Source organism: Macaca fascicularis, chromosome 6 (genome assembly GCF_037993035.2).
Source record: "Macaca fascicularis isolate 582-1 chromosome 6, T2T-MFA8v1.1".
In the NCBI taxonomy this organism is placed as follows: domain Eukaryota; kingdom Metazoa; phylum Chordata; class Mammalia; order Primates; family Cercopithecidae; genus Macaca; species Macaca fascicularis.
Window position 1 is genome coordinate 186,644,451 of NC_088380.1, and position 25,742 is coordinate 186,670,192.

The following is a 25,742-nucleotide window of genomic DNA, read 5'->3' on the forward strand; positions in this document are numbered from 1 at the left end:
CCCAGCATGGTGCACAGCAGGGAGGGCTGTGAGTTTATTGGAGTGTGATGTTCAGTCATGGGAATTTGAAGGCATGGGAATGTGTGAAGTCTCTCAGAGTATGTAGAGTAAAAGGGGGAGAGGACTGGACTATCTGATAGAAGGGCAGAAGGGGAGACTTCTTAAAGGATACTAGAAACAACCAACCATGGAAGCAGAAGAGAATGCAAGAAAAGTGGTAAAGAAAAAGGGAACTTTAAAGATGGAAGCAGGCCGGGCGCGGTGGCTCACGCCTGTGATCCCAGCACTGTGGGAGGCCGAGGCGGGCAGATCATGAGGTCAGGAGATCGAGACCATCCTGGCTAACACGGTGAAACCTCGTCTCTACTAAAAATACAAAAAGTCAGCCGGGCGTGTTGGGGGGCACCTGTAGTCCCAGCTACTCGGGAGGCTGAGGCAGGAGAATGGCGTAAACCCGGAAGAAGGAACTTGCAGTGAGCCGAGATCATGCCACTGCACTCCAGCCTGGGAGACAGAGCGGGTCTCCGTCTCAAAAAAAAAAAAAAGATGGAAGGAGGCCAGGTGCAGTGACTCACACCTGTAATCCCAGCACTTTAGGAGGCTGAGGCAGGAGGATCGCTTCAGCCCAGGAATTTGAGACTAGCCTGGACAACATAGTGAGACTCCTGTCTCCACAAAAGCAAAAATATTAGCCGGGCATGGTGGTTCATGCCTGTGGTCCCAGCTACTCAGGATGCTGAGGCAGGAGGATCACTTGAGCCCTTAAAAAAAATTGATAAAGGGCCAGGTGAGGTGCCTCACACCTGTAATCCCAGCACTTTGAGAGGCCAAGGCGGGCGGATCACCTGAGGTCAGGAGTTTGAGACCAGCCTGGTCAACATGGTGAAACCCCATCTCTACTAAAAATACAAAATTAGCTGGACGTGGTGGCACATGCCTGTAATCCCAGCTGCTTGTGAGGCTGAGGCAGGAGAATCACTTGAACCCGGGAGGCAGAGGTTGCAGTGAGCTGGGATTGCACTCCAACCTGGGCGACGAGCGAAACTCCATCTCAGTAATAATAATAAAGATGGAATTAATAAGAGATGATAAGAGGGAGAGGAAGGGAGTGCAGGGAGAGAGGGAAAGGAAGGACTGAAAATATGGCCTGTGTATAGCAGTAGGAAGATCATTGCTGGCCTTGGAGAAAGCAGTTCTCAACTCCTCCCTTCCTTTTCCCCACATCCCATCGATTTCCACATTAGCCAGGAAAGTAATCCATATTGCCATAGATCAAGGTGCTGGCTCTAAGGGGTGGGAACTGGTGGAGTTTTGCTGACAGGAGGATGACGAGGTAAAAGAGGAGGCAGGAGGAAAAGCAAGTTTCCTGATGAGTAGGGCTAGACAGTGGCATTGGCTGCCAGTGCGTAAGGACCACTGATGAGAGAACCACGCGTGTCTTCAGCAGCTGTGTCTGTCAGCTCAGAGTGGAAGCATGTAGGTGTTGTCGTTTTTTGGTGAGTTTGGCCACAAAGCATTCTGGGATTGTAGTGGTGGGTGGTTGAAGAAGGAGGAAGTGGAGACTAGACGAAGGATTATGCTTCCTATAAGGGCAGTGCATGGTGGGTGAGAGACTGACAGGTTGCTGCTTAGGAGTCCAAAAGGTGTGGCCAGCTCCAGCTTGATTCAGAGCAGTGGTGGTATCCTGGAGCTCCTCTCCCAGAGCAGAGGATGGCAGGTGGCCCCTGGAGAGTGTGGCCTCCCAGGGAGGGAGCTGGCATAGGCTAGGATGGGAGTTAGCAGGGTGTCTTGGTGGAAGGCTGAGCACATGTGGTTCTCCAGCTGACCACCAGCATCTGGTCATATTATCTCCCAGGACTAGGTCCTCCTGGAACCCTGTACACTACAGAAACTCTTCAGTAGTTACAACAGGAACCTTTGAGCTGAGCACCCAGAAGTATCAGATGCGCTGGAGCAGGCTGCTGTATTTATACATGGCAACCAGTTAGTATTGCTTTACAGCACCTTCTGTGTTTGTTCTTACATAACTTTTAATCTGTTCAGGCTGTTTTCCTATCTCTATTGTAATTCTTGGAGTTCAGGCTCCAAGGCTTACTCATCTTTGCCCTGCATATCAGACACTCCTGCAAATGCTCAGGGCTTAAAAATCCACCACATTACACACTCCTATCCCCGCCTACATTATTCCAGTTGAATTTTGTGAGTAGTTGAGAAAATGGCCTACTGTTTCCTTTGGTTAAAAGCAATAGGTATTACAGAATTGAGTTGTTACATTGGAACTTGTCTGCAGCTGTTTGCATGTGGGTATTGAATGAGGGAGTGGTAGCTTTTGTAATTGCTAGGGCAAAAAAGATTCTGTTTCTAATCTGAGACAACCAGCTGACTCATCAAGTGCCTTGACCCTTTAGATTTCTTTCTTTTTTCCTCCTTGGAAAATGGAAAACTGAGCTCCCAGATTTACAGATAGCCCAGACCTGGCACTGTGGAACAAAAGAAAACGGTAGAAAAGGAGGCCGGGCGCGTGGCTCATGCCTGTAATCCCAGCACTTTGGGAAGCCAAGGGAGGCGGATCACGAGGTCAGGAGATTGAGACCATCCTGGCTAACATGGTGAAACCCCGTCTCTATAAAAATACAAAAAATTGGCCGGGCACGGTGACTCACGCCTGTAATCCCAGCACTTTGGGAGGCCGAGGCGGATGGATCACGAGGTCAGGAGATCGAGACCATCCTGGCTAACACGGTGAAACCCCGTCTCTACTAAACATATAAAAAAAAAATTAGCCGGGCGTGGTGGCGGGCGCCTGTGGTCCCAGCTACTCGGGAGGCTGATGCAGGAGAATGGCGTAAACCCGGGAGGCGGAGCTTGCAGTGAGCCGAGATCGCGCCACTGTACTCCAGCCTGGGCGACAGAGCGAGACTCCATCTCAAAAAAAAAAAGAAAAAAAAATACAAAATATTAGCCGGGCGTGGTGGCGGCATCTGTAGTCCCAGCTACTCGGGAGGCTGAGGCAGGAGAATGGCATGAACCAGAGAGGCGGAATTTGCAGCGAGCCCAGGTAGCGCCACTGCACTCCAGCCTGGGCGACAGAGCAAGACCCTGTCTCAAAAAAAAAAAAAGAAAAAAAGAAAATGGTAGAAAAGATGAAAATCAAGGAAATTTTAGCAACTAATTTTTATTTCCTCTGACCATTTAAATGGGTATGAATTTACCTTCCACAAGGAAAACTTTTCAAATAATGGCTTTTAAAAAGGGTCTATTTTATGTGCATGGTTCCCTTCCACCCCTAGGTGGCAGCAGAAAGCAGAAGAACCTGCGTGAAAGTAAAGCAAACGTCCTGCAGCTGTGGGGCGGTGTTCCTGAATTCTAGGATTGTTGCTTACCTCTGCCCTGCAGTTCCATTTGTCAGGCATTCCTGCGATTTTTTTTTTTTTTCAGACCGACTTAGTTACCCATATATGGATTTTTTAAAATACTGACTTGGCTAGGATTTATAGAGCTCTGTGTAGTCAGCTTTAACAGTTAAGAAAAAAGCAAATGTTGATGTGGGGAAAAGAAGAAACACGAACATTAGAATTGGGAATTAGAGGTTGAGAAAATGGTCCTCCTTGGTGTCCAGTGGGTAGTCTGCTGTTGAGAACTGATGCCCGTGGAGTTGCCCCAGGTGGAACACCCAGGCCAGGGCACTTCACCTGGGCTCCTGGGGTTGGTGTGGAGAGTCACGTGGCCCTTCTCTGCAGCCGGAGAAGCTAGCACAGGGGCTCCCTGTCTCCTCTGAATCCTGTCTAAACATAATAATGAGGGCTATTACTTGGAACATTTTCTAATAACGTGCTATAGATGCTTAGAGTTTATGGGAAGGGGGGATGGTACCGGGGGTGGGGGATAAAGGACAAAAACGTAATAAAGTAAACACAGGAAAGGAGCAGCGTGTGTTCAGAGGCTGAGCATAGGCTCCTCCTCTGGGCAGTGGAGTTGAGTCCTGACTGCAGCACATGCAGCTGAGGAAGTAGTAGAACGATTCCATCTTCTTTTCCCTTCCCATCCCTTCTGACATGTTCTCATCGTAAAGTCGCTGCCCCTGAACTCCCGGAGTACTTACTGTGTGCTGTTCTCAGTCTGTGGCCATGTCTGTGTATGTCCTGTGTCCTGAAAGCCCACGAGAGGAGGAGCTGCCTAGTTTGTCTTTATGTTCCCCACAGCACTTGTCTCTGGCACAAGGCAGAATCTTAACTTTAGTGGCATGAATCCATCGAGGAGGAAATGGGAAGCAGAGTCACAGTGTCAGACTAGACATGATTGTGTTCAAGCAAATAGTCCCACTAAGAAGTAGTGAGGGGCCGGCCGGGCACGGTGGCTCACACCTGTAATCCCAGCACTTTGGGAGGCTGAGGCAGGTGAATCACTTGAGGCCAGGAGTTCGTGACCAGCCTGGCCAACATGGTGAAACCCTGTCCCTACCAAAAAATAACAAAAGTTAGCTGGGCATGGTGGCACACATCTGTAATCCCAGCTACTTTGGAGGTTGAGGCACGAGAATTGATTGAACCCAGGAGGTGGAGGTTTCTGTGAGCCAAGATTGTACCACCACACTCCAGCCAGTGTGGCGGCAGAGCAAGGCTCTATCTAAAAAAAAAAAAAAGTATATATATATATGTGTGTCTGTGTGTGTGTGTGTAATCTCTGGCCTTTTTTCGTTGGCTCCATTCTTGGGCATACCTCCAGATGAGATGGCTGTGGGCACCCTCATGCCTGTCTCCCGTAGAAAGAGGACTGCAGAAGCACTTTAGCTAGACCTCAGTTCTGACTGGCCAGGTACAGGACCGTCAGGGAAAATGGAGGTGTGTCCCCAGAAGTGGGAGTGTAAACTATGCAAGCAGAACCCACTGGCGAGCATTGCAGGGATGTCAGCCCTTGGCTTGTTACTGTCACAGCAGAGCAAATTCATATGTATCTAAGTCATTCTTTTCAATGTTTTTCAGCATCTTCATGATACAGTTAAGAGGAATCTTGACAGCACCACTTCCCCTCAGAATGGTGATCAACAGAATGGTTATGGGGACCTCTTTCCTGGGCATAAGAAGACTCGCCGGGAGGCCCCTCTGGGAGTTGCCATCTCTTCCAATGGATTGCCTCCAGCCTCCCCCCTCGGTCAGCCTGACAAGCCTTCTGGAGCAGATGCCCTGCAGTCCAGTGGGAAGCACTCTCTGGGGCTAGACTCTCTCAACAAAAAGTGTCTGGCTGACTCGAGCCTCCACTTGAACGGAGGCAGTAACCCCAGTGAGTCATTTCCTCTGAGCCTGAATAAAGAACTGAAGCAGGAGCCTGTCGAAGACCTGCCTTGCATGATCACTGGGACTGTCGGCTCCATATCGCAAAGCAACCTCATGCCAGACCTCAACCTTAACGAGCAGGAGTGGAAGGAGCTCATCGAGGAGCTGAACAGGTCGGTGCCCGATGAAGACATGAAGGACCTGTTTAATGAGGACTTTGAGGAGAAGAAGGACCCAGAGTCTTCTGGCTCTGCCACACAAACCCCCTTGGCACAGGACATTAATATTAAGACGGAATTCTCTCCAGCAGCCTTTGAGCAAGAACAGTTAGGCTCTCCACAAGTGAGGGCCGGGTCTGCAGGGCAGACCTTTCTGGGGCCTTCTTCTGCCCCTGTGAGTACAGATTCCCCCAGCCTAGGGGGCTCCCAAACCTTATTCCACACCTCTGGTCAGCCCGGGGCGGACAATCCCAGTCCAAACCTGATGCCGGCATCAGCCCAGGCCCAGAACGCACAAAGAGCCCTTGCAAGTGTGGTATTGCCCGGTCAGGGCCCAGGAGGGGCCTCAGAGCTGTCCTCTGCCCACCAGCTCCAGCAGATCGCTGCCAAGCAGAAGCGCGAGCAGATGCTCCAGAACCCACAGCAGGCCACCGCGGCACCAGCCCCGGGCCAGATGTCCACGTGGCAGCAGACGGGGCCCTCCCACAGCTCCTTAGATGTCCCTTACCCCATGGAGAAGCCTGCCAGCCCTTCCAGCTACAAGCAAGAGTTCGCTAACTCCAAACTGCTCATGATGCCTAGTGTGAATAAGAGTTCCCCTCGGCCCGGAGGCCCCTACCTCCAGCCCAGCCATGTGAACCTGCTGAGTCACCAGCCACCGAGTAACTTGAATCAGAACTCTGTGAATAACCCAGGGTCTGTGCTGGACTACGGCAATACAAAACCCCTTTCTCATTACAAAGCGGACTGCGGGCAAGGCAGCCCGGGGTCTGGCCAGAGCAAGCCAGCCCTGATGGCTTATCTTCCCCAGCAGCTGTCCCATCTGAGTCACGAGCAGAACTCACTGTTTCTGATGAAGCCAAAGCCAGGAAATATGCCTTTCCGATCACTCGTTCCACCTGGCCAGGTAAGTGTGAGCCTTGGCTTTCTGTTCCTCTGCTGCAGGTGCTTCAGTGAGGTTACTCGCTACTTTGGATGTTAATTGGGTCCGAGGTAGTTGTGGGAAGAGGGAGGAGGGAATAGCTGCTGTCATCCTTTGCTTCTCTTGGGAGTGGAAATTTATAAAATAAACCAGGGTTGGTTCTTAATAAAAAATAGGGTAAAGTTCCCTAGCATAGCTGGATTTTTAACTACACAAAGGTTTGAGGAATCACCTGCATTTAGTCCAGTGAGTGTTTCATGCCATAGGATTTAAATTAAGTAATTTGTGGCTGTGCTTTGCAGATAAAGATTACATTTAACGTGCTTCCTAGAGGCCTGGCTTTTTTTTTTTTTTTTTTTTTAAATTACCTTTCAGATCTCCATGTACAAAATTCCCTAATTTTTGGTAAGCTTATAACATTTTAGGCACGTGCTGCTTCCCAGCACAGCTCAGCTCTGTGGTTACTTCATCATGGTTCTAAAGCCTGGTAGCATCAAATGGAAAATGGCCCTTTGGGTTGTTTCCTGTTTTCTACTACTGCAGATAAGCCTGCAGTGAACACCTTTGTGAATTTGTAATACATGCTGAAATTTTGCGAATTAAAAAGCCCAGTGCTGGTAATATCATGAGGACATAGACACAATCCTGTACTGATGAGAGTGTGTAAATGAGCTCACTGCTTTTGGGAAGTCATTTGACGTTACATATTTTTCACATGCTGTAAAATGTTCATATGCATTGACACTATATACCTTACAAGTTGATCTAAAGAAATAATCCAAAATAAAAGAAAAAGTTATATCCAAGATATTCATTGTGTGGTTATTTCCAATAGCCAAAAACTGTAAGCAGTTTAAGCATCTCCCAATGCTGATAATTCCACTTATTTCAGCCAGTAAGATGTCTCACGCCATTAAACGCCTGAAGAAAGACTCGGCTGCGCAGTGAGGGTGCTTGTCATTTGGGTACCGGCACTTTGCTCCTTACGAAGCTGTCTCAGTAGTTCTTAAGTTTCTGGTGACTAGAGTGAAGAAATTATACCACAGAATCTTAGAATGAATAACTAGAAAGGAGCACAACAAGTTGAACTGGTTTAAATAATGATTGCTTTTTGCCTATCTTCTGCTAAGTTTTCCCCTTTTCTTCTAAATGTCAGTAATGATGGGATAGTGTTGTGGTAGCCTTTGACATGACTCTCACCTTTGGTCTGTGTACTGACAGAATATCTGTTAAATTCTCATTGATACTCAGTATTTTTTGAGGATGGGTATTTGACAAAAGCTAAGCAGTCTCTTCCAGTAAAATGCTGGTACAGATGGACAGTTTCAGGTCGTTCAGAGATAGCTCCAAATCTAAGGTTTATGCACATGGGGCAGAGTGGTCTCCATTGACCAAAGCCCCCTTCAAAGTATTCTTCCCCTAGGCCAGGCGTGGTGGCTCACACCTGTAATTATAGCACTTTGAGAGGCCGAGGTGGGCAGATCACCTGAGGTCAGAAGTTCGAGACCAGCCTGACCAACATGGAGAAACCCCATCTCTACTAAGCATACGAAATTAGCCGGGCATGGTGGTGCATGCCTGTAATCCCAGCTACTCAGGAGGCTGAGGCAGGGGAATCGCTTGAATTTGGGAGGTAGAGGTTGCGGGGAGGCAGAGGTTTCGGTGAGCCGAGATCGCGCCATTGCAGTCCAGCCTGGGCAATAAGAGTGAAACTCCATCTCAAAGGAAAAAAAAAGTATTCTTCCCCTCTTGGCCCCCTCTGCACTCAGATGTCCTGATGAGGGAGCATTTATAAGCCTTGATTGCTTACTGGAACTATCGTGTGCAAATATGAAAGCTTACATTTGCTTAATGTAAAACCATACCTTTGTCACTGGTGAGTCACTGGGAGCAAAATTTGCACGTGTGGAGTAATTGTTAGTTGCTGGGTTCCTGTATGCTCAGATGTCATCACTTTTGGTCTGTGCTCCAGCCCTATGGGATGGTTGTTGGAGGTCAGAAGGGAAGCAGAGACTTGGCTTCAAGAGAGTGAACCTTGAATGAGACTCTCACTGGATGGAGCTTATTTGGTCTGATCAGAGCTTGGAGACTTCACAGTCCTCTATCTGTGTTGACAGGAGCAGAACCCTTCCAGTGTCCCGGTGCCAGCTCAGGCTGCCAGTGTTGGGACCCAGCCGCCTGCCGTGTCCGTGGCCAGCTCCCACAACAGCTCCCCCTATCTCAGCAGCCAGCAACAGGCCGCTGTAATGAAGCAGCATCAGTTGCTTTTGGACCAGCAGAAACAAAGGGAGCAGCAGCAAAAGCATTTACAGCAACAGCAGTTCCTTCAGAGGCAACAACACCTTCTGGCAGAACAGGTAAAAAGAAAGGTGGAAGGAAACCACCACTTCCCACCTTTGCCTGCACCCTGAGTCACTGCTGCAGTCACACCTTCTGCTCGTGTGTGTGGATTTGCACTGACTTTCTTGCCTGTCGTTAGAGTGCTTTGCCTTTTAAAAACCCCTTTCCAGGAATGTGGCATTTCTCAGACGGGGGTAGTCTTATGTCAGAAGCTGCTGTGTGTCACTTAGTGGAGAGTACTCAAGGCAGACTCTGGGGCTCAAACTGTTTGTGGAAGGGACATTTTCCCATGTTTCTGGTCAGCAGCTTCCAAGCCACTGAGCTCACGTGTCTGTCAGTCCACTATGGGGTCAGCTTTGCTGCCCTTACAGAGCCTGTCATAATCCAGAACGAGAAGAGGGAAGTGAAGTTATCCCTGAAGGGCACACAGTTCACTCGCTTGGTCACCAAGTGTAGTGTGCAGGCACTAAGGGTTGCGAGTGCGAGTGCGAGTTTTTTTTTTTTTTTTTTTTTAGACAGAGTTTTGCTCTGTCATCCAGGCTGGACTGCGGTGGCGCGATCTCAGCTCACTGCAACCTCCACCTTGGGGTTCATGCAATTCTCCTGCCGCAGCCTCCCAAGTAGCTGGGACTACAGGTGAGAACCACCCTGCCTGTCTAATTTTTGTGTTTTTAGTAGAGATGGGGTTTCACCATGTTGGCCAGGCTGGTCTTAAACTCCTGACCTCAAGTGATTCACCCATCTTGGCCTCCCAAAGTGCTGAGATTGCAGGCGTGAGCCACCGCGCCCGGCCTTAAATTACATCTTTAAGACATAAGAACTGGCTCCAGATAGTGAAGTTCATTGAGGACAATCATTGCCTCAGTTCTGCCTTTAAAAAAAGCAGCTTTATTGCAATGTAATTCACACAACATATACTTCACCCACTTAAGTGAACAATTTAGTCATTTTTAGTATATCACAGAGCTGTGCAGCCATTACCACAATCCATTTTAGAAGACATTTTCGTTACCCTAAAACAAATCCCATACCCATGAGCAGCCATTCTCCCAGCCACCCAGCCCCTCCAGCTCCTGAGCCACTTTCTGTCTCTGTAACTGTCTGCTCTGGGCCGGGCGCGGGGGCTCACGGCTGGAATCCCAGCACTTTGGGAGGCCGAGGCGGGCAGATCACGAGGTCAGGAGATGGAGACCAGCTAACACGGTGAAACCCCGTCTCTACTAAAAATACAAAAAAATTAGCCAGGCGTGGCCGCGGGTACCTGTAGTCCCAGCTACTCGGGAGGCTGAGGCAGGAGAATGGCGTGAACCCGGGAGGCGGAGCTTGCAGTGAGCCGAGATGGCGCCACTGCACTCCAGCCTGGGCGACAGAGCGAGACTCCACCTCAGAAAAAAAAAAAAAAATTTGTTCTGGACATTTTATATTTATGTTATGTCATTTTCAATCATGTACTATGTAACAGCAATTCATTCCTCTTGATAATTAAATATTCCATTGTATGGATTTTTTGTTTGTTAGTTTGCCCTTTGTTTGTTTTTGAGACAGAGTCTCACTGTCGCCCAGGCTGAAGTGCAGTGATGTGAACTCGGCTCACTGCAAGCTCCGCCTCCTGGGTTCACACCATTTTCCAGCCTCAGCCTCCCAAGTTACTGGGACTACAGGCACCCACCACCATGCCCGGCTAATTTTTTGTATTTTTTTAGTAGAGACGGGGTTTTACTGTGTTAGCCAGGATGGTCTCAATCTCCTGACCTCATGCTCTGCCTGCTTCGGCCTGCCAAAGTGCTGGGATTACAGGTGTGAGTCACCGCACCCAGCCGGATGTGTTACATTTTATTCATTCATCTGTTGATGAACATTTGGGTTTCTTGTTTGGGCTGTTAATGAGTATTGCTGCTGTGAACATTCATGTACAAGTTTTCATATAGACATCTGTTTTCATTTTTCTTGGGTAGATACCTGGGAGTGGAATTGCTGGATCACATGGTAATTTTTATGTTTAACCTTTGGAGGAACTGTCAGACTGTTTCCCACAGGCTGTCTCATTTTACATTCTCACCAGCAGTGTATGAGGGTGCTGGTTTCTCTACATCCTCACCAGCCGCTTGTTATCAACTGACTTTGATTCTGGCCATCCTAGTGGGATCTCATGGTAGCTGTGATTTGCATTTTCCTAATTGGCTGTCCATTTTTTAAAAACAGATATACCTACCTTTAAAAAAAGTCATTGCTTCCTAGATCTGTTTCATACTATTTAAAAACCCCAAAATGAAATCAGCACTATTTCCACAGGAGCCCATTTGTGAGTAACAAACTTGGGTAAGTTACTCTTCTCTGACCTCCCTCACTCCATGTGTTTTGGATTTTGTTATATGTTGGTTTTATTTTGTGGTTCTTGGCATTTTCTAGGAGAAGCAACAGTTTCAGCGCCATCTGACCCGCCCACCACCCCAGTACCAAGACCCGACACAAGGCAGCTTCCCACAGCAGGTTGGACAGTTCACAGGTAGGGGGTGTCTGCGTGAGGAGCAGGGACGGGGAGGCCGCTGCTTGGTGCTGGTTGAATCCCTGCTGTCTGGCCAGCTCTATGCCTTGACTTCATCAAACGCATGCATTGTCATCATATACACCTCAGTTTGCCTAAGGGGCTTGGTTTTCTAGTTACTGCACGGCATCAGGAGAAGAGGGCATAGAGGCAAACCACTAGAACTACCTTTGCTAGGTCCCTGGCTGTACAGTTTCCTGAAGCAAAATCATTTCTAGCTGGAGGACATCTTATCAACAGGAAATAGCTTCTGTAATTCTTAAGAAAGTTCTTTGCTTCTGCTTTTATGTGTTCAAAAAATTGACTCTCCTATCTTCCAGATGAGGACTTAATGCACTTGCATGGCCTTTGGCTTCTTTCTTTCCTCCTATCTGCTCACTGAGTATCACAGATGGCAGCATCACTAGTGGACAGTCAGCCAGAAAAGGGCAGGAAGCACACTTGAGTCTAGCTGTCGCCTCTGAGATGTGCCAGGGAACTTCATAGGCCATCCCTCCAGAAATGCCCAGAGATTTCAGGGAATGGATACAGTAAGTTCTGGTCTGCCCGCCCTCCTAGCTCCTCTCGGAATGTCCTAGAAACCTCTGGTTTTCCTTATTTGGGATCTTGCTACAAAGGGTCCCAGAGAGACTGACCACAGCTGTGTGTCTGGAAGAGACCGGGTGCGCTTTCATGTTTGTGCTACCTGGGGTCAACATGGGGTTGAAATCTGCAGGCATCTCAGAAGCATGGGCCTGACCTGTGTTTTCTGCCTTCAAACCCATCTGACATTTTGTGGATTATTGATGGGAATGAAATAGCCTGTTTCAGCTCTCCTCTTTTCCTCAATCCAATTTTGTTGTTGTTGTTTTGAGACAGAGTCTTGGTCTGTCACCCAGGCTGTAGTGCGTGGCAAGATCTTGGCTCACTGCAACCTCCACTTCCTAGGTTCAAGCCATTCTCCTGCCTCAGCCTCTCAAGTAGCTGGGATTACAGGTGCCTGCCACCACACCCGGCTAATTTTTGTGTTTTTAGTAGAGACGGGGTTTCACCATGTTGGCCAGGCTGGCCTTGTACACCTGACCTCGTGATCCGCTGGCCTCAGCCTCCCACAGTGTTGGGATTACAGGCGTGAGCCGCCGTGCCCGGCCCCAATTTTTATTATATAGTTGCTAGTAGAGAGGAAGAAGAAAAAAGCACTGAGTTACGGCCAATCTCTGAACAATGACTCTCCTACCCACAAAACCTATTTCAGTTAATGGTGTTGCCATGTGTCTATTGCTTAAGCCAGGAGGCCTAGACAGCAGTTCCCTGAGCACAGGGGTGCTTTCTGTTCCATCCTCTGCTCTCTCTCTCCAGCACAGCACCTGCCACAGAGTGGGTACTCAGTGAAGATCTGGTAATTTCCTGTGACTTCTCCCTCCCTTGGCCATCTTGTCATTTCATAGTATAAATCGTGTGACATAAGATGGTATATTGTCTGGTGAGATGTTGTCACACAGTCCTGCGCCTCCACCCCCCATTCCCACATAGTCTGCCCCCCCTCATCTGCATGACTGAACAGCCTCTTCCCAGCATGGTCTCAGCCGCACTCTCAGTCCAGCCACTCTTGGGCTTTACAGCGCCATTCTTTTTTTTTCTGTTTGTTTGGAGACAGAGTCTTGCTTTCGCCCAGGCTGGAGTGCAGAGGCGTGATCTCGGCTCATTGCAGCCTCCGCCTCCGAGGTTCAAGCAGTTCTCCTGCCCCAGCCTCCCGAGTAGCTGGGGGCGTGCGCCGCCACACCCAGCTAATTTTTGTATTTTTAGTGGAGGCAGGGTTTCACCATGTTTGGGGCAGTATGGTCTTGATCTCCTGACCTCGTGATTCTCCTGTCTCGGCCTCCCAAAGTACTGGGATTACAGGCATGAGCCACCGTGCCCAGCCACAACCCCGTTATTCATACGCCATCCACAGCTCTTCCCTATCTGGCCGGAACTAGCTCTTCCGTTTTATATGTAATCAGCTGGCCACTATCTCCATACCCTGGCCACGGCCAGCCTCTGAAAGTTTCCCACCCAGATGCCTTTTTCTGATTCTGCATTTGTACACACTTGCCTGGAATGCTCTTTTTCCCCAAACTGTTAAATTGCTAAATTTATGTGATTGTAAACCCAGTGGATTCATCACCGTCTCTCTGAAGCCTTCCCCAAGGCTTCCCAGATGCCAGGGCTTCTGGCCTGCACCCTGCAGCCTGCTGGCCAGGTGTGCCCCATCACACCCCATCATGCCATGTGCTAACTTTGCCTCCCAGAGGTGGATCTTGCGTTGGGCCCACCTCAGAGTCCCCAGTGCCCACCACAGGGTCCCCACAGAGCAGAAATTTGGTGGGTGCTTGAAAGTTAAATGAAGCAGGTTACTGGTTTTCTCTCCCCTGGGGCTTTGCCCTTCCTCTGTGCCTTTCTGAACCCCATCATTGTTTCAGAGACCAGTCCTCCATTCCACCTGTGGGAGGCTTTCTGCCCTGTGGTCCCCAGGGCCTTCTTCCCAGTGTGCTGTGAACATGAGACTTCTGGTGCTGCGGCTCAGGTCTCAGAGGGGCCCCGTGGTGGTCCACTCCTGACTGCCAGACTCTTCTCTGTCTTGTAGGGTCCTCTGCTGCCGTGCCCGGCATGAACACCTTGGGTCCCTCCAACTCCAGCTGTCCTCGAGTGTTCCCTCAGGCTGGGAATCTGATGCAGATGGGCCCTGGACATGCTTCAGTTTCCTCTCTCCCTGCAAACTCAGGCCAACAGGACCGGGGTGTGGCTCAGTTCCCTGGCTCCCAAAACATGCCTCAGAGCAGCCTCTATGGCATGGCTTCTGGCATAACCCAGATAGTTGCCCAGCCCCCGCCACAGGCCACCAATGGACATGCCCACATTCCACGGCAGACCGGCCAGAACGCCTCCGTCTCAGCTGCCTATGGGCAGAACTCTCTGGGAAGCTCTGGCCTCTCCCAGCAGCACAATAAGGGGACCCTGAACCCTGGCTTAACAAAGCCGCCGGTCCCAAGGGTGTCACCAGCCATGGGAGGCCAGAATTCCTCCTGGCAGCATCAGGGAATGCCGACCCTGAGTGGCCAGACCCCGGGGAACAGCAACGTGAGTCCCTTCACTGCAGCCTCCAGTTTCCACATGCAGCAGCAGGCCCACCTGAAAATGTCTAGCCCGCAGTTCTCCCAGGCAGTGCCCAACAGGCCCATGGCTCCCATGAGCTCAGCAGCTGCAGTGGGGTCCTTGCTACCCCCAGTGAGTGCACAGCAGAGGACCAGCGCCCCTGCCCCAGCACCACCCCCAACGGCCCCTCAGCAGGGCTTGCCTGGCCTGAGTCCAGCAGGGCCTGAGCTGGGGGCCTTCAGCCAGAGCCCTGCCTCACAGATGGGCAGTCGGGCAGGGCTGCACTGTACCCAGGCCTACCCTGTGCGGACCGCGGGCCAGGAGCTGCCTTTTGCCTACAGCGGGCAGCCAGGTGGCAGTGGGCTCTCTAGTGTGGCTGGACACACCGACCTGATCGACTCCCTGCTGAAGAACAGGACTTCAGAGGAGTGGATGAATGATTTGGACGACCTGTTAGGGTCTCAGTAATGGAAGGATGTGTAGTGTTTTTAGTGTTCATTCATCCTATATTTTTCTTCTCAGATTCAAAGAAAGAGCAACTACTTTGGACCAAAAGCCCATGGCCTGGGGAGCTGGGCAGTAGAGCCCAAGCTCCAGGTGAGGCCTGGCCCTGGGCAGGGTCCGTGGCTGCGCCCCTCAGGCCAGCACTTGCGGTCCATCGGGCTGGCCCCAGCCCATCTGCTGGCATCAGTACCTGGTGTTGGGACAGCAGGATAGGGTTCTAAAGGTGGTTTTCTATCCAAATGACCAAAAAACCAACAGTAACAACAGTGAAACCCCACGATATCAGGCTTATAAAAATCTGTGCCATCATGGTGATTTTATCCAAGATTTCTCCACTTACCCCAGTGTTAGGGACAAGTTTTTGTTGAAACTTTATATAGCAGAATTATTTGCAATTTGTAGCATAGAAAAGATTTTTAAATTTTTTTACAAAAGGTTTTTAAACAGATTAGGATAGGTGATGGTTTAAATCAATTAAGTGGCATTGGAAACCTAGGGTTTCCTTTTGATTAAGAGCCTTTTTTGTTTCTGCTCTTTGTCAGCTTTCAGGGGAGAAGGAGGCCACTGGAAGATTATTTCCCTAAGTGCAGGCTGTTGACTGCGTATGCCAAAAAGGGACAGGAGGCATGGAATAGCAGGTCGGGTGACACAGCTAGGGTCTTCCTAGCAGCTCCTCCTCCCTCCCAAGGCCCCCTGGAATGCCTTCCTCCCACGTCCTGGCAGCAGGACCCAGGCTACATATGCAAGGGAGAGATGTGGGGGTCCTGTGTCCTGGAGTATTACGTCTCCCCACCTTCTGCAGTTTCTCTGAACGTGTATGTTGCCCATGGTGGGAGCATGGTCACTGTGCAGTTGTGCACAGATGTCTTTCCTTTACCCGTGGCCTTTCTGTCTGCCTCTCCTTCCTCTCTGCAGCCCAAATGGAAAACAATTATTTACTCCATTGGAGGGGGAAAGCAAGAGTCTTAGAATTCCTAAGGGAACCCTGGCATAAAGGTTTTGGGGAAGGAGGCCGCAGGCCGGCCCAGAGGAAGCAATTCCACTTTGTTTGACAACAACTGCCACTCCCATGTCAGATGACTTGCACTTTTTAAAGAGATTGCTTTATAACACTAAGACATCCTTTCTAAAGATTCAAGTGGACTTGACTAAGCTGAGGGTTCACAAAATAAAATATGACATGTGAGCTGTTTTTGGAAAACGAAGATGGAGAGAGCACTTCCCCGTAACGAAAGTGGTAAGCACAGGGTGAGACCCTTTTACACAGAATGGTGGAGAGAAAAGAGAATGCTGAGAAGTGGCTTAGATACAGAGTGTTCTATGGAGAAACTGCAACCCCGTTTTTATTTCCCTGGAGTCTCCAAATGGATCATCCAGGAGTACTATGTGAAGAATTGAGCCAAGGAAAATATTCATGCAACCAGCCTGAGTCGCGGTGAGGGAACGAGAGGTTGTACACACATTGGTAGTTATTTTGCACCAGCAGTGCCTTTCTCACTGGGGGTACTTGGACCCTCAGATCTTTTTTTCTAATAGCCATTTGCCACCCCAGGTGGTATGTCGGCCATTTCTCCTTAAAACACCTTCCCTACCTTTTCCATGTACTCAGTTTAGCTCTCAAAGAAGGGGTAAATCATAAAGCCAGCGAAAATTCCACCCTCTGAGCGAGTTCCCCAATCTGAAGGGGAAGAGGGTGACCTCAGCGGCTTTTCTCCCAAAAATCGGCTGAAGGCTGGTTGTGGATCCTTGTTCCTCTCTTGACCCCATCTGGCTGCTGCCCCGTCTCCCACCCCTGTCCCCAGGGCTTACTGGCCCTGCACTCTGCCTTAGTCCTGGGGCCGGCGACACAGTGGGCTCCTCACTTGCTGCAGTGTCATAGCAATAAAATGTGATTCTTGGGGTCCCCCCAGGGAGCTGCCCATGGCTTTATTTATGAATCTGGTTTTCGGGAGTCAGGGGAGGAGATGACTTTGCTTCTGTGCACAGCCCCGTCTTCCAGGAGCCACGACTCAGAAGAAAAGGGTGCTCAGACTTTTGTTATACACATTTGCTTTGTGTAAATAAATGTTTACAATTTTATATGAAAGATGGAATAAGCGCTAGAGCTTCCAACTGTATATTTTTTACTTTTATAGATTTTAAAACTATGGTCCTTTATATGTGTGTGTTGGGGGCTACGATGAGTTTCATGGCAAACGGTTGGCATTGTTAACTTTTTATTGTCATCAAAAGTGCATAAAAGTCCTATTAATCCCCATATTGTTCTACTGCCCTTAACTCTGGTATACACCAAAAAGAAATCTTTACTTTCCTTGTTTTATCATTATAAAAATAAAGTATTTTGCTAGTATGGAAACAACCTTTGTATTTGATGTCACCTGGGGTCTGCTGGCAGAAGTTTGGGGATTGGTTTTCTTTTGTAATTTAGCCGCTTGCTTTTCTTGTTTTTTTATTATTATTTTTATTTTTAAAGAACTGCCCATTGAGTCATAGATTTAGCTGCTTTCTTATTGCACATTGTTGGGTGGGAGTTGGTTTGATTGAAGCCTCAGAGGAGCTTCTGTTATCTGCTGATAGATACTAAATTGGAGCTAGCATCACCCTGAGAAAGCAGCCTGTGCCCTGGGACTCAACAGGCGTCCATGCAGCTGACGGAGGGGAGCTGGACCGGATGGCTCTGCTGTCTTAGCTGCTGGGTGCTTCTCGTGCTTCATGTAGAACCGTTAGGTTTGCCCCTGAGTCTGTTTGCTGCATGCCCTATTTGGTTTCTCTTCAGCATAGGGCTTGGTTTTCGCCTTTTTTAATTGTAAGAATGGTGCGCTGTGGCATGGCACACTGTGAAAGGGGACCAGATGATGCAGCCTGGACTGAAAGGGTGAATGAGGCCCCTCACCTCAGAACTCTCCCTGCTCTGCTTTGCTGGGAGCAGGGCAGCCTGGGAGAAGCTGGAGTTCCTCAAAGGGCAGAGAAGAACGGCCTTCAGGAGACCATAGCGAGGAGACGTGCCACGATAGACTCAGAAAGCTAGATTACGCTAATAAAAAGGGGAAAGACATCTGACACACAGGAAACAGTGTTCGTGGCCTTGCCATAGAAGGCACAGTAAAGGAGGAAAACTCTGGAGACTCCCTGTGAATTCTTGGCTGAGAATGCACGTTATGTGCGGTGATCCAGAAACGCAAATGAGAACAGAAGTGAGTGGCTCTGCCTGTGAGATGCACAGTGCTGAGCGGCGCCTGGTGCTGGCTACAGTATGGGAGGCTGGCTGCTGTATGATTTTTTGTGGGAAGAAATTTTGTAGATGTTATCAAGCTCCTTAAAATGTTCGTGCTGTGTCTGCCTGGGCAGTTGTAATTCTGAGAAGCCATCCTTGAAAATGACTCTGGGTAGAGAAAAAGGTACAGCACAGTGGTGTTCTTAGTATTGCTGTTTACAATCGCAGAAACTTACGAGACGCTGAACTGCTGCCCTAGGGGGTTGGTTAAGCAAACTGGTGCTTCCACTCCATGAGATAGGATGCAGTCATTTAAAATATTTATGAAGGTGTTGGACGTAGTCATTTGGAATAATGGTTTTGTTGGGGCTCTTAACTTGTAAGCCAGTAGAAAAGAAATCTGGCTAATATAATCCTTTAAGTTATTTTCCTACAGCCCATTTTTAAGGTTCCCAGTAACTTTCAGAATCAAAGGAGACGTCGGATGGCCAGGCCTCAGTAGTGGCAAGGCCCAGGCAGTTCCAGATCCCTGCAGCCTGCCACCACCCGAGTCTCCAGGTCACCAGCCAGGCTTGCGGGTGATGGAGGAGGACTCGGTAAGGGACAGTTCGACTCGGCAAATGTTTAGGGAGAACTTGCTGCGGCCAGGCATTGCCCTAGAGGCGGGGAATATGGCAGAAATTGCAGCAGTACAGGAAGGCAAGGTTCCTGCACCGCAGAGCTCACGGTCTCATGGGAAGGAGTTATCACACAGGTCAGGTAAGTGTGAGGGAGAACTAAAGCCAGGTAATGAGATAGAGGGCAGTGGGGCTGCAGAGGCTGGGATGGGCCACAGACTACTGTAGATATGGTAGCAATGTAAGTCTGTTAAGAAAGTGACACACAACATAGGCCTAATCACAGCACTTTGGGAGGCCAAGGTGGGAGGATCACTGAGACCAGCCTGGGCAACATAGAGAGACCCTGTCTCTGAAAAAAGAAAAAAAGGCATGGTAGCACACACCTGTGGTCCCAGCTACTCAGGAGGCTGAGGTGGGAAGATCACTTCAACCCCGGAGGTTGAGGCTTCAGTGAGCCAAGATCATACCATTGCACTGCAGCCTGGGCAGCAGAAACCCTGTCTCAAAAAAAAAAAGTGCAATTAACAGGAAGAGGGAGGAGTGCTGAGGAGCAAGTTAACAGATGCCTGCACATGTGTTAAATTTAAAAGCAGGCCGGGCGTGGTGGCTCACGCTTGTAATCCCAGCACTTTGGGAGGCCCAGGCAGACAGATCACCGGAGGTCAAGAGTTCGAGACCAGCCTGACCAACGTGGTGAAACCCCGTCTCTACTAAAAATACAAAAATTAGCTGGGTGTGTTGGCATGCGCCTGTAGTCCCAGCTATTTGGGAGAATGAGGCAGGAGAACCTCATTGGGAGTCCCAGCTACTTGGGAGAATGAGGCAGGCTTGAACCTGAGAGGCAGAGATTGCATGCAGTGAGCCAAGATCGTGCCACTGCATTCCAGCCTGGGTGACAAAGCTAGACTCTATTTCAAAACAAAAAACAAAAAAAACCACATATTTAAAAGCAAGCAGTATGCCACTGCATTTAGTAGGATGGTGGCTCTTGCCATCCTCCAGGTGCCTGTGAGCTGCAGTAAACCTGCATTGCAGGCCTGTGCTGTTCTGAAACCTCTGCCAGCCTGGGCAAAGCCTGCCCACCTCCCCAAGTCCAGCCTCAGAAGATGCCCGAGGTAAGTCAAGGACAAGCTCCAGGGTCTCCTGTTTGCCCCTGGAGTTGGATGGCACACCATGGTTGGTGGCATGATCAATAATGCTCCCTGCAGGCCAGCCAGCTGATGCCTGGAGCTGGCAATGTGGCTCTGAAGATGTTGAAAGATGCAAGATGTTAGCTGCCTGCGAACTTGGTCCAAAGCTAGTGGCTGAACTTAAGTGTTCCAGGCACTGCCCTGGCCAGCACAAGAAATGGTGAGTAGTGACAAATTTTCTTTACTGGACTTTTCTTCCCCCTTTTGCCTTCAAGCAGTTAATGTCCTGGCCACTCTTCAGATTGGCTTTACTTACACTTCATGGATAATACCCTCTTTGCATGGTTGCGTAAGCTGAGCCGCAGTTTAGCTAGTGCATGAAAAACATTTCATGGAAGTTAGGAAAGATAACTTCAGACTCCCACCCAAAGCAGAAACCAGCGTCACAAGGGCAGAATTCAAGGATCCACCACCCTGTCAATCTTCTGGGAAGGGTAACGTACATTAGGAAGAACTAGATGCCATTGGCTGCGAAAACACATAAATGCAGCAGCTGCCTGCTGGGGACAGGGCTGCAGCACGGACTGACTCAGGATTTCCACACTGCAGGCGACCTTAAGCAAGCCCTGACCACGTGGGCTGTGGTGAGAAGCAGCAGGCCATGTTAGATTGCTATGTGGGATCAATGGGGCGGCCTCCACTTTTCTTTGTGCCTGGAAAGCAGAACTTTTCAAGACTGAGGACGAAAAACTGAAATTTTGCGTCCTTACTAAGTTAAGATCTAACTACATTTTATGTAGCAGAGACAAATGCTTGCTGACTACTTTTGGATTTATTACTACTGATATCATTTCTCATCATGAATTTTAAAGTTTTAGGCTGGTTCTATACTTGTAATAACAGATTATTTTATGTAACACGAGACAGAGTCCAACCACATGTAGAATCTTCAAGAGCTATAGATAGTGCCATCCAACCTATCTAGAGCTAGAGGCCTAAGGAGGTCCTAGTCCCCAAGTAGTAAAAAATTTAAATCTTGGCAGGGTGCAGTGGCTCATACCTATAATCCCAGCACTTTGGAAGGCCAAGGCAGGAGTATTGCTTGAGTCCAGTAGTTTGGGACCATTCTGGGCAACATGGTAAGACCCCATGTCTACAAAAAATCAGCCGAGCGTGGTGACACACTCCTGTAGTCGCAGCTACTAGGGAGGCTGAGGTGGGAGGCTTGCTTGAGACTGGGAGGGCGAGGCCACAGTGAGCATGATGGTACCACTACGTTCCAGCCTGGGTGACAGAGTGAGACATTGCCTGAAAAATGAAAAAAATTAAATCTTGCTGAGCATGGTGGCATTTGCTTGTAGCCTCAGCTACACAGGAGACTAAAGAGAGACGATTGCTTGAGGCCAGGAGTTTGGGGCTGCAGTGAGCTATGATTTCACCTGTGAATAGCCACTGCACTCCAGCCTAGGCAACATAGCAAGACTGTCTTTTTTTTTTTTTTTTTTTTTTTTTTTGAGATGGTCTCACTATGAATTGCTCAGGCTAGAATGCAGTGGTATGATCATAGCTCACTGCAGCCTGCACCTCCTGAGCTCAAGCATTCCTCCCACCTCAGCCTCCCGAGTAGCTGGGGCTACAGGCCTGTACCACCATGCCAAGCTAATTAATTTTTTTTTTTTTTTAAAGACAGAGTCTTGCACTGTCTCCCAGGCTGGAGTGCAGTGGTGTGATCTCGGCTCACTGCAAGCTCTGCCTCCCGGGTTCATGCCATTCTCCTGCCTCAGTAAAAAGAAAATTTTTTTGTAGCCGGGCGCGGTGGCTCACGCCTGTAATCCCAGCACTTTGGGAGGCCCAGGTGTGTGGATCATAAGGTCAGGAGATTGAGACCATCCTGGCTAACACGGTGAAACCCCGTCTCTACTAAAAATATTAAAAAATTAGCCTGGCATGGTGGCGGGCGCCTGTCGTCCCAGCTGCTAGGGAGTCTGAGGCAGGAGAATGGTGTGAACCCAGGAGGTGGGGCTTGCAGTGAGCCAAGATCATGCCACTGCACTCCAGCCTGGGTGACAGAGTGAGACTCCGTCTCAAAAAAACAAACAAACAAAAAATTTGTAGAGAGAGGGTTTTACTATGTTGCCCAGGCTGGTCTCAAACTCCTGGGCTCACAAGAGCCTCCTGCCTCAGCCTCCCAAAGTGTTAGGATTACAGGCGTGAGGCACCACACCCAGCCAATCCTGTCCCTTAAAACATAAAAAGATAAATCTGTGACTTCTTTTTGATTCTTGCTTGTGCATTAACAGGCACTTTCCTTAAACTTTGCAGCTGTCTGTCATTCCTTGCATTTAACCTACTCTATCCAATTGATCCTGGATTCCCCTCCCCTGGGTCCACTTCTTAGTAAACCTGTGGCATTATAGGAACACTACAGCAGGAGACCAGGGCGAGTCTAAGCCTGAGTGTGCCACTGCCAACCGTACGTGGAGCCTCTCTGTGGCTGTCCCAAACCTGGGAGACTGGACCAGCCTGAGTGGACGGTCACGGAGACTGCTACACTCCAGATACCTTTCAGGACTGAGACTCATTTCCAGGAGTGTTGGACACTCACTGTTAGGAGCTGCGGCCAGCTCACAGCTGACTCTTTCTGGGAGTTGTGTTCAGTGGAAGGGAGCTGCCCAAAGTTACGCCTTCTTCCAGGGGCAGCCCATGTCTGGAGACTTGTCAATATGGGAGTATGGAGACCCCAACCCCCTTGCCTCAATTTGGGACATCTCCAAAGAGCCATCCTGGCTCCACTGCACCAGTGCTGTCGGCTGAGGCCTCTGCTGCATCCGCTTCTCAGTTCCACCTCTCACTTGCCCAGTCCAGCAGCCCTTGCTCCCTTATGAGTGGTGCTGATGCCCTTTGAAATCTGCCTTTGGGGCACCTGGCTCGAGAGAGTTGGTGTGGGGAGTGGTCCCAGGAAGCCGACTGTAAGCTGGCTCGCTGCTGGCCACGATGACCCCATCACCAGTGGCAAGTGGGATAGCTGTAAAGGGGAACTGTGAAACGTTCGCCATGGTGACACTGGGGAAGGGAATAGAGTACCCTGGGCCTTTGGGAAGTGTAAGTGGAGGAGTGACTGACCTTGAGAGAGATTTTGCTGGGGTTATAGGTGATGCCTCGGAGAAAGATAATGAAAAGCTGACCATGATTAATCACTAGAAAAGGCACAATGTGAGATCCATTAGAGGCTTCCTTGGCGGCCAGGCAGGAGGGTGGACAAAGCTGAAGGGATCAGGCACGGGGTTGTTATTAAGGCATCAGAGCTCCAAGAAGGTAGAACTTTCAACCTTACCAAGTCTGCCATACCGAGGTCATTGTCCTAGTTAGGAATGTGGGACACTTACACTGGGATGGGGACATCTGGATCAATACTCTAGAACTCTAGAAAACCTGGATGCCCCAGCCCTGCCCCCCCACCCCCCACCAAAATCTCTAAGCCCGCTCCTCCCTGTTAAGGGCCGGTGCTTTGCTCTCGTTTGAAGGTCATGCACAGGCCTCTGCCACCTCTCCTTAGGATCTGTGCTCACCTCCCCTCCTGGCCCCTGGACCAAGAAGGTCAGTAGGAGGGTGCTGGGCCTGCCAGAGAAAAAAGAGGATGAGCTGGTGGTGGGGATCAGGAGTGTACCTGAGATTTGAGGGCATGGCCATAGGGGGCTCTGCTATGACCTAGGACTCAGCACTCTGGCAGAGCGCCCAGGAAGCAGTGCCCATAAGCTGCCAGCTCAGCTCTCTGAAGCTTCCCAGGAAGCCATGGCCCACAAGGAAGAGAACAGCAACTCAGGCAACTGTGGCAGCTCTGCAGGAAGGGACTGAATGCCCAGCGAAGCAGGTGTGGGAGAGGAAATGCAACTGACCCCTGAACAACACAGGTCTTCACTGCCTGGGGCCACTTACACGTGGGGTTTTTTCAATAAATATATTGGAAATTTTTTTTGAAATTTGTGACAATTGGAAAAAACTCACAACTGAACCATGTTGCCTTAGAGATACTGAACAAATTAAGAAAAAGCTAGGTGTGTCATGGACGCATAAAATGTATATAGGTACTAGTCTATTTTATCATTTACTACCATAAAATATACACAAATCTATTACAGAAAGTTAGAATTTAGGTGCAGCGGCTTACGTGTGTAATCTCAACACGTTGGGAGGCTGAGGTGGGAGAGTCACTTGAAGTTCCAGACCAGCCTGGGAAACAGTGAGACCTTCATCTCTACAATTAGCTTGATATGGTGGCACATGCCTATTGTCCTAGCTACTTGGGAGGCTGAGATAGGAGGATCACTTGAGCCCAGGAGTTTGAGGCTACAGTGAACCAAGGTCACACCACTGTACTCCTGCCTGGGCACATAGCAAGACCCTGTCTCAGAAAAAAAGTTTCTTTGCTGGGCACGGTGGCTCATGCCTGTAATCCCAGTACTTTGAGAGGCCGAGGCAGGTGGGTCACCTGAGGTCAGGAGTTTGAGACCAGCCTGGCCAACCTGGTGAAACCCGGTCTCTACTAAAAATATGAAAATTAGCTGGGCGTGGTGGTGGGCGCCTGTAATCCCAGCTATTTGGGAGGCTGAGGCAGGGGAATCACTTGAACCTGGAAGGCGGAGATTGCAGTGAGCCGAGATCACGCCATTGCACTCCAATCTGGGGGACAGAGCAAGACTCCCATCTCAAAAAAAAAAAAAAAAGTCTTTTTGGTTAAAACTTACACATGCAAACACTACGTGGCACATTTGTAGTTAAGAGAAATGTAAAGGTGCAGTATAAATGTAGCTGCAGTGTTGCGGGAAGTCAGGGACCCCGAGCGGAGGGACTGGCTGAAGCCATAGCAGAAGAACATAAATTGTGAAGATTTCATGGACACTTATTAGTTCCCCAAATTAATACTTTTATACTTTCTTACGCCTGTCTTTACTGCAGTCTCTGAACATAACTCGTGAAGATTTCATGGACACTTATCACTTCCCCAATCAATACCCTTGTGATTTCCTATGCCTGTCTTTAATCTCTTTTTTTTTTTTTTTTTTTTTGAGGCAGAGTCTCGCTCTGTAGCCCGGGCTGGAGTGCAGTGGCCGGATCTCAGCTCACTGCAAGCTCCGCCTCCCAGGTTTACGCCATTCTCCTGCCTCAGCCTCCCGAGTAGCTGGGACTACAGGCGCCCGCCACCTCGCCCGGCTAGTTTTTTGTATTTTTTTAGTAGAGACGGGGTTTCACGGTGTTCGCCAGGATGGTCTCGATCTCCTGACCTCGTGATCCACCCGTCTCGGCCTCCCAAAGTGCTGGGATTACAGGCTTGAGCCACCGCGCCTGGCCTGTCTTTAATCTCTTAATCCCATCATCTTCGTAAACTGAGGAGGTTATATGTTGCCTCAGGCCCCTGTGATGATTGCGTTAACTGCACAGATTGTTTGTAGAGCGTGTGTGTTTGAACAATATGAAAGCTGGGCACCTTGAAAAAAGAACAGGATAACAGCAATGTTCAGGGAACACGGGGGATAACCTTAAACTCTGACTGCCGCTGAGCCGGGCGGAACAGAGCCATAGTTTTCTTCTTTCAAAAGCAAATAGGAGAAATATCACTGAATTATTTTTCTCAGCAAGGAACATCCCTGAGAAAGAGAATGGCCCCTGAGGGTAGGCCTCTGAAATGGCCACTTTAGGGATGGCTGTCTTTTATGGTCGAAGGCGAAGGGATGAAATAAGCCCTGGTCTCCTGTAGCACTCCCAGGCTTATTAGGACGAGGAAATTCCCACCTAATAAATTTTGGTCAGACCGGTTGTCTGCTCTCAAACCCTGTCTCCTGATAAGATGTTATCAATGGCAAT

The 25,742-nt window shown here is 49.4% G+C and overlaps 1 protein-coding gene across 1 annotated transcript in view; it reads left to right on the forward strand.

Moving 5' to 3' along the window:
* MAML1 (mastermind like transcriptional coactivator 1) overlaps window positions 1-17,272 on the forward strand; it is a 53,830-nt gene extending 36,558 nt beyond the window's left edge. The window contains exons 2-5 of the mRNA XM_045395060.3: window positions 4,983-6,398; window positions 8,531-8,770; window positions 11,163-11,259; window positions 13,904-17,272. Coding sequence (XP_045250995.2) covers window positions 4,983-6,398; window positions 8,531-8,770; window positions 11,163-11,259; window positions 13,904-14,880 — 2,730 coding nt within the window. The 3' untranslated portion in view covers window positions 14,881-17,272. The remainder of the gene's footprint in view (window positions 1-4,982; window positions 6,399-8,530; window positions 8,771-11,162; window positions 11,260-13,903) is intronic.
* Window positions 17,273-25,742: the final 8,470 nt, after the last annotated feature.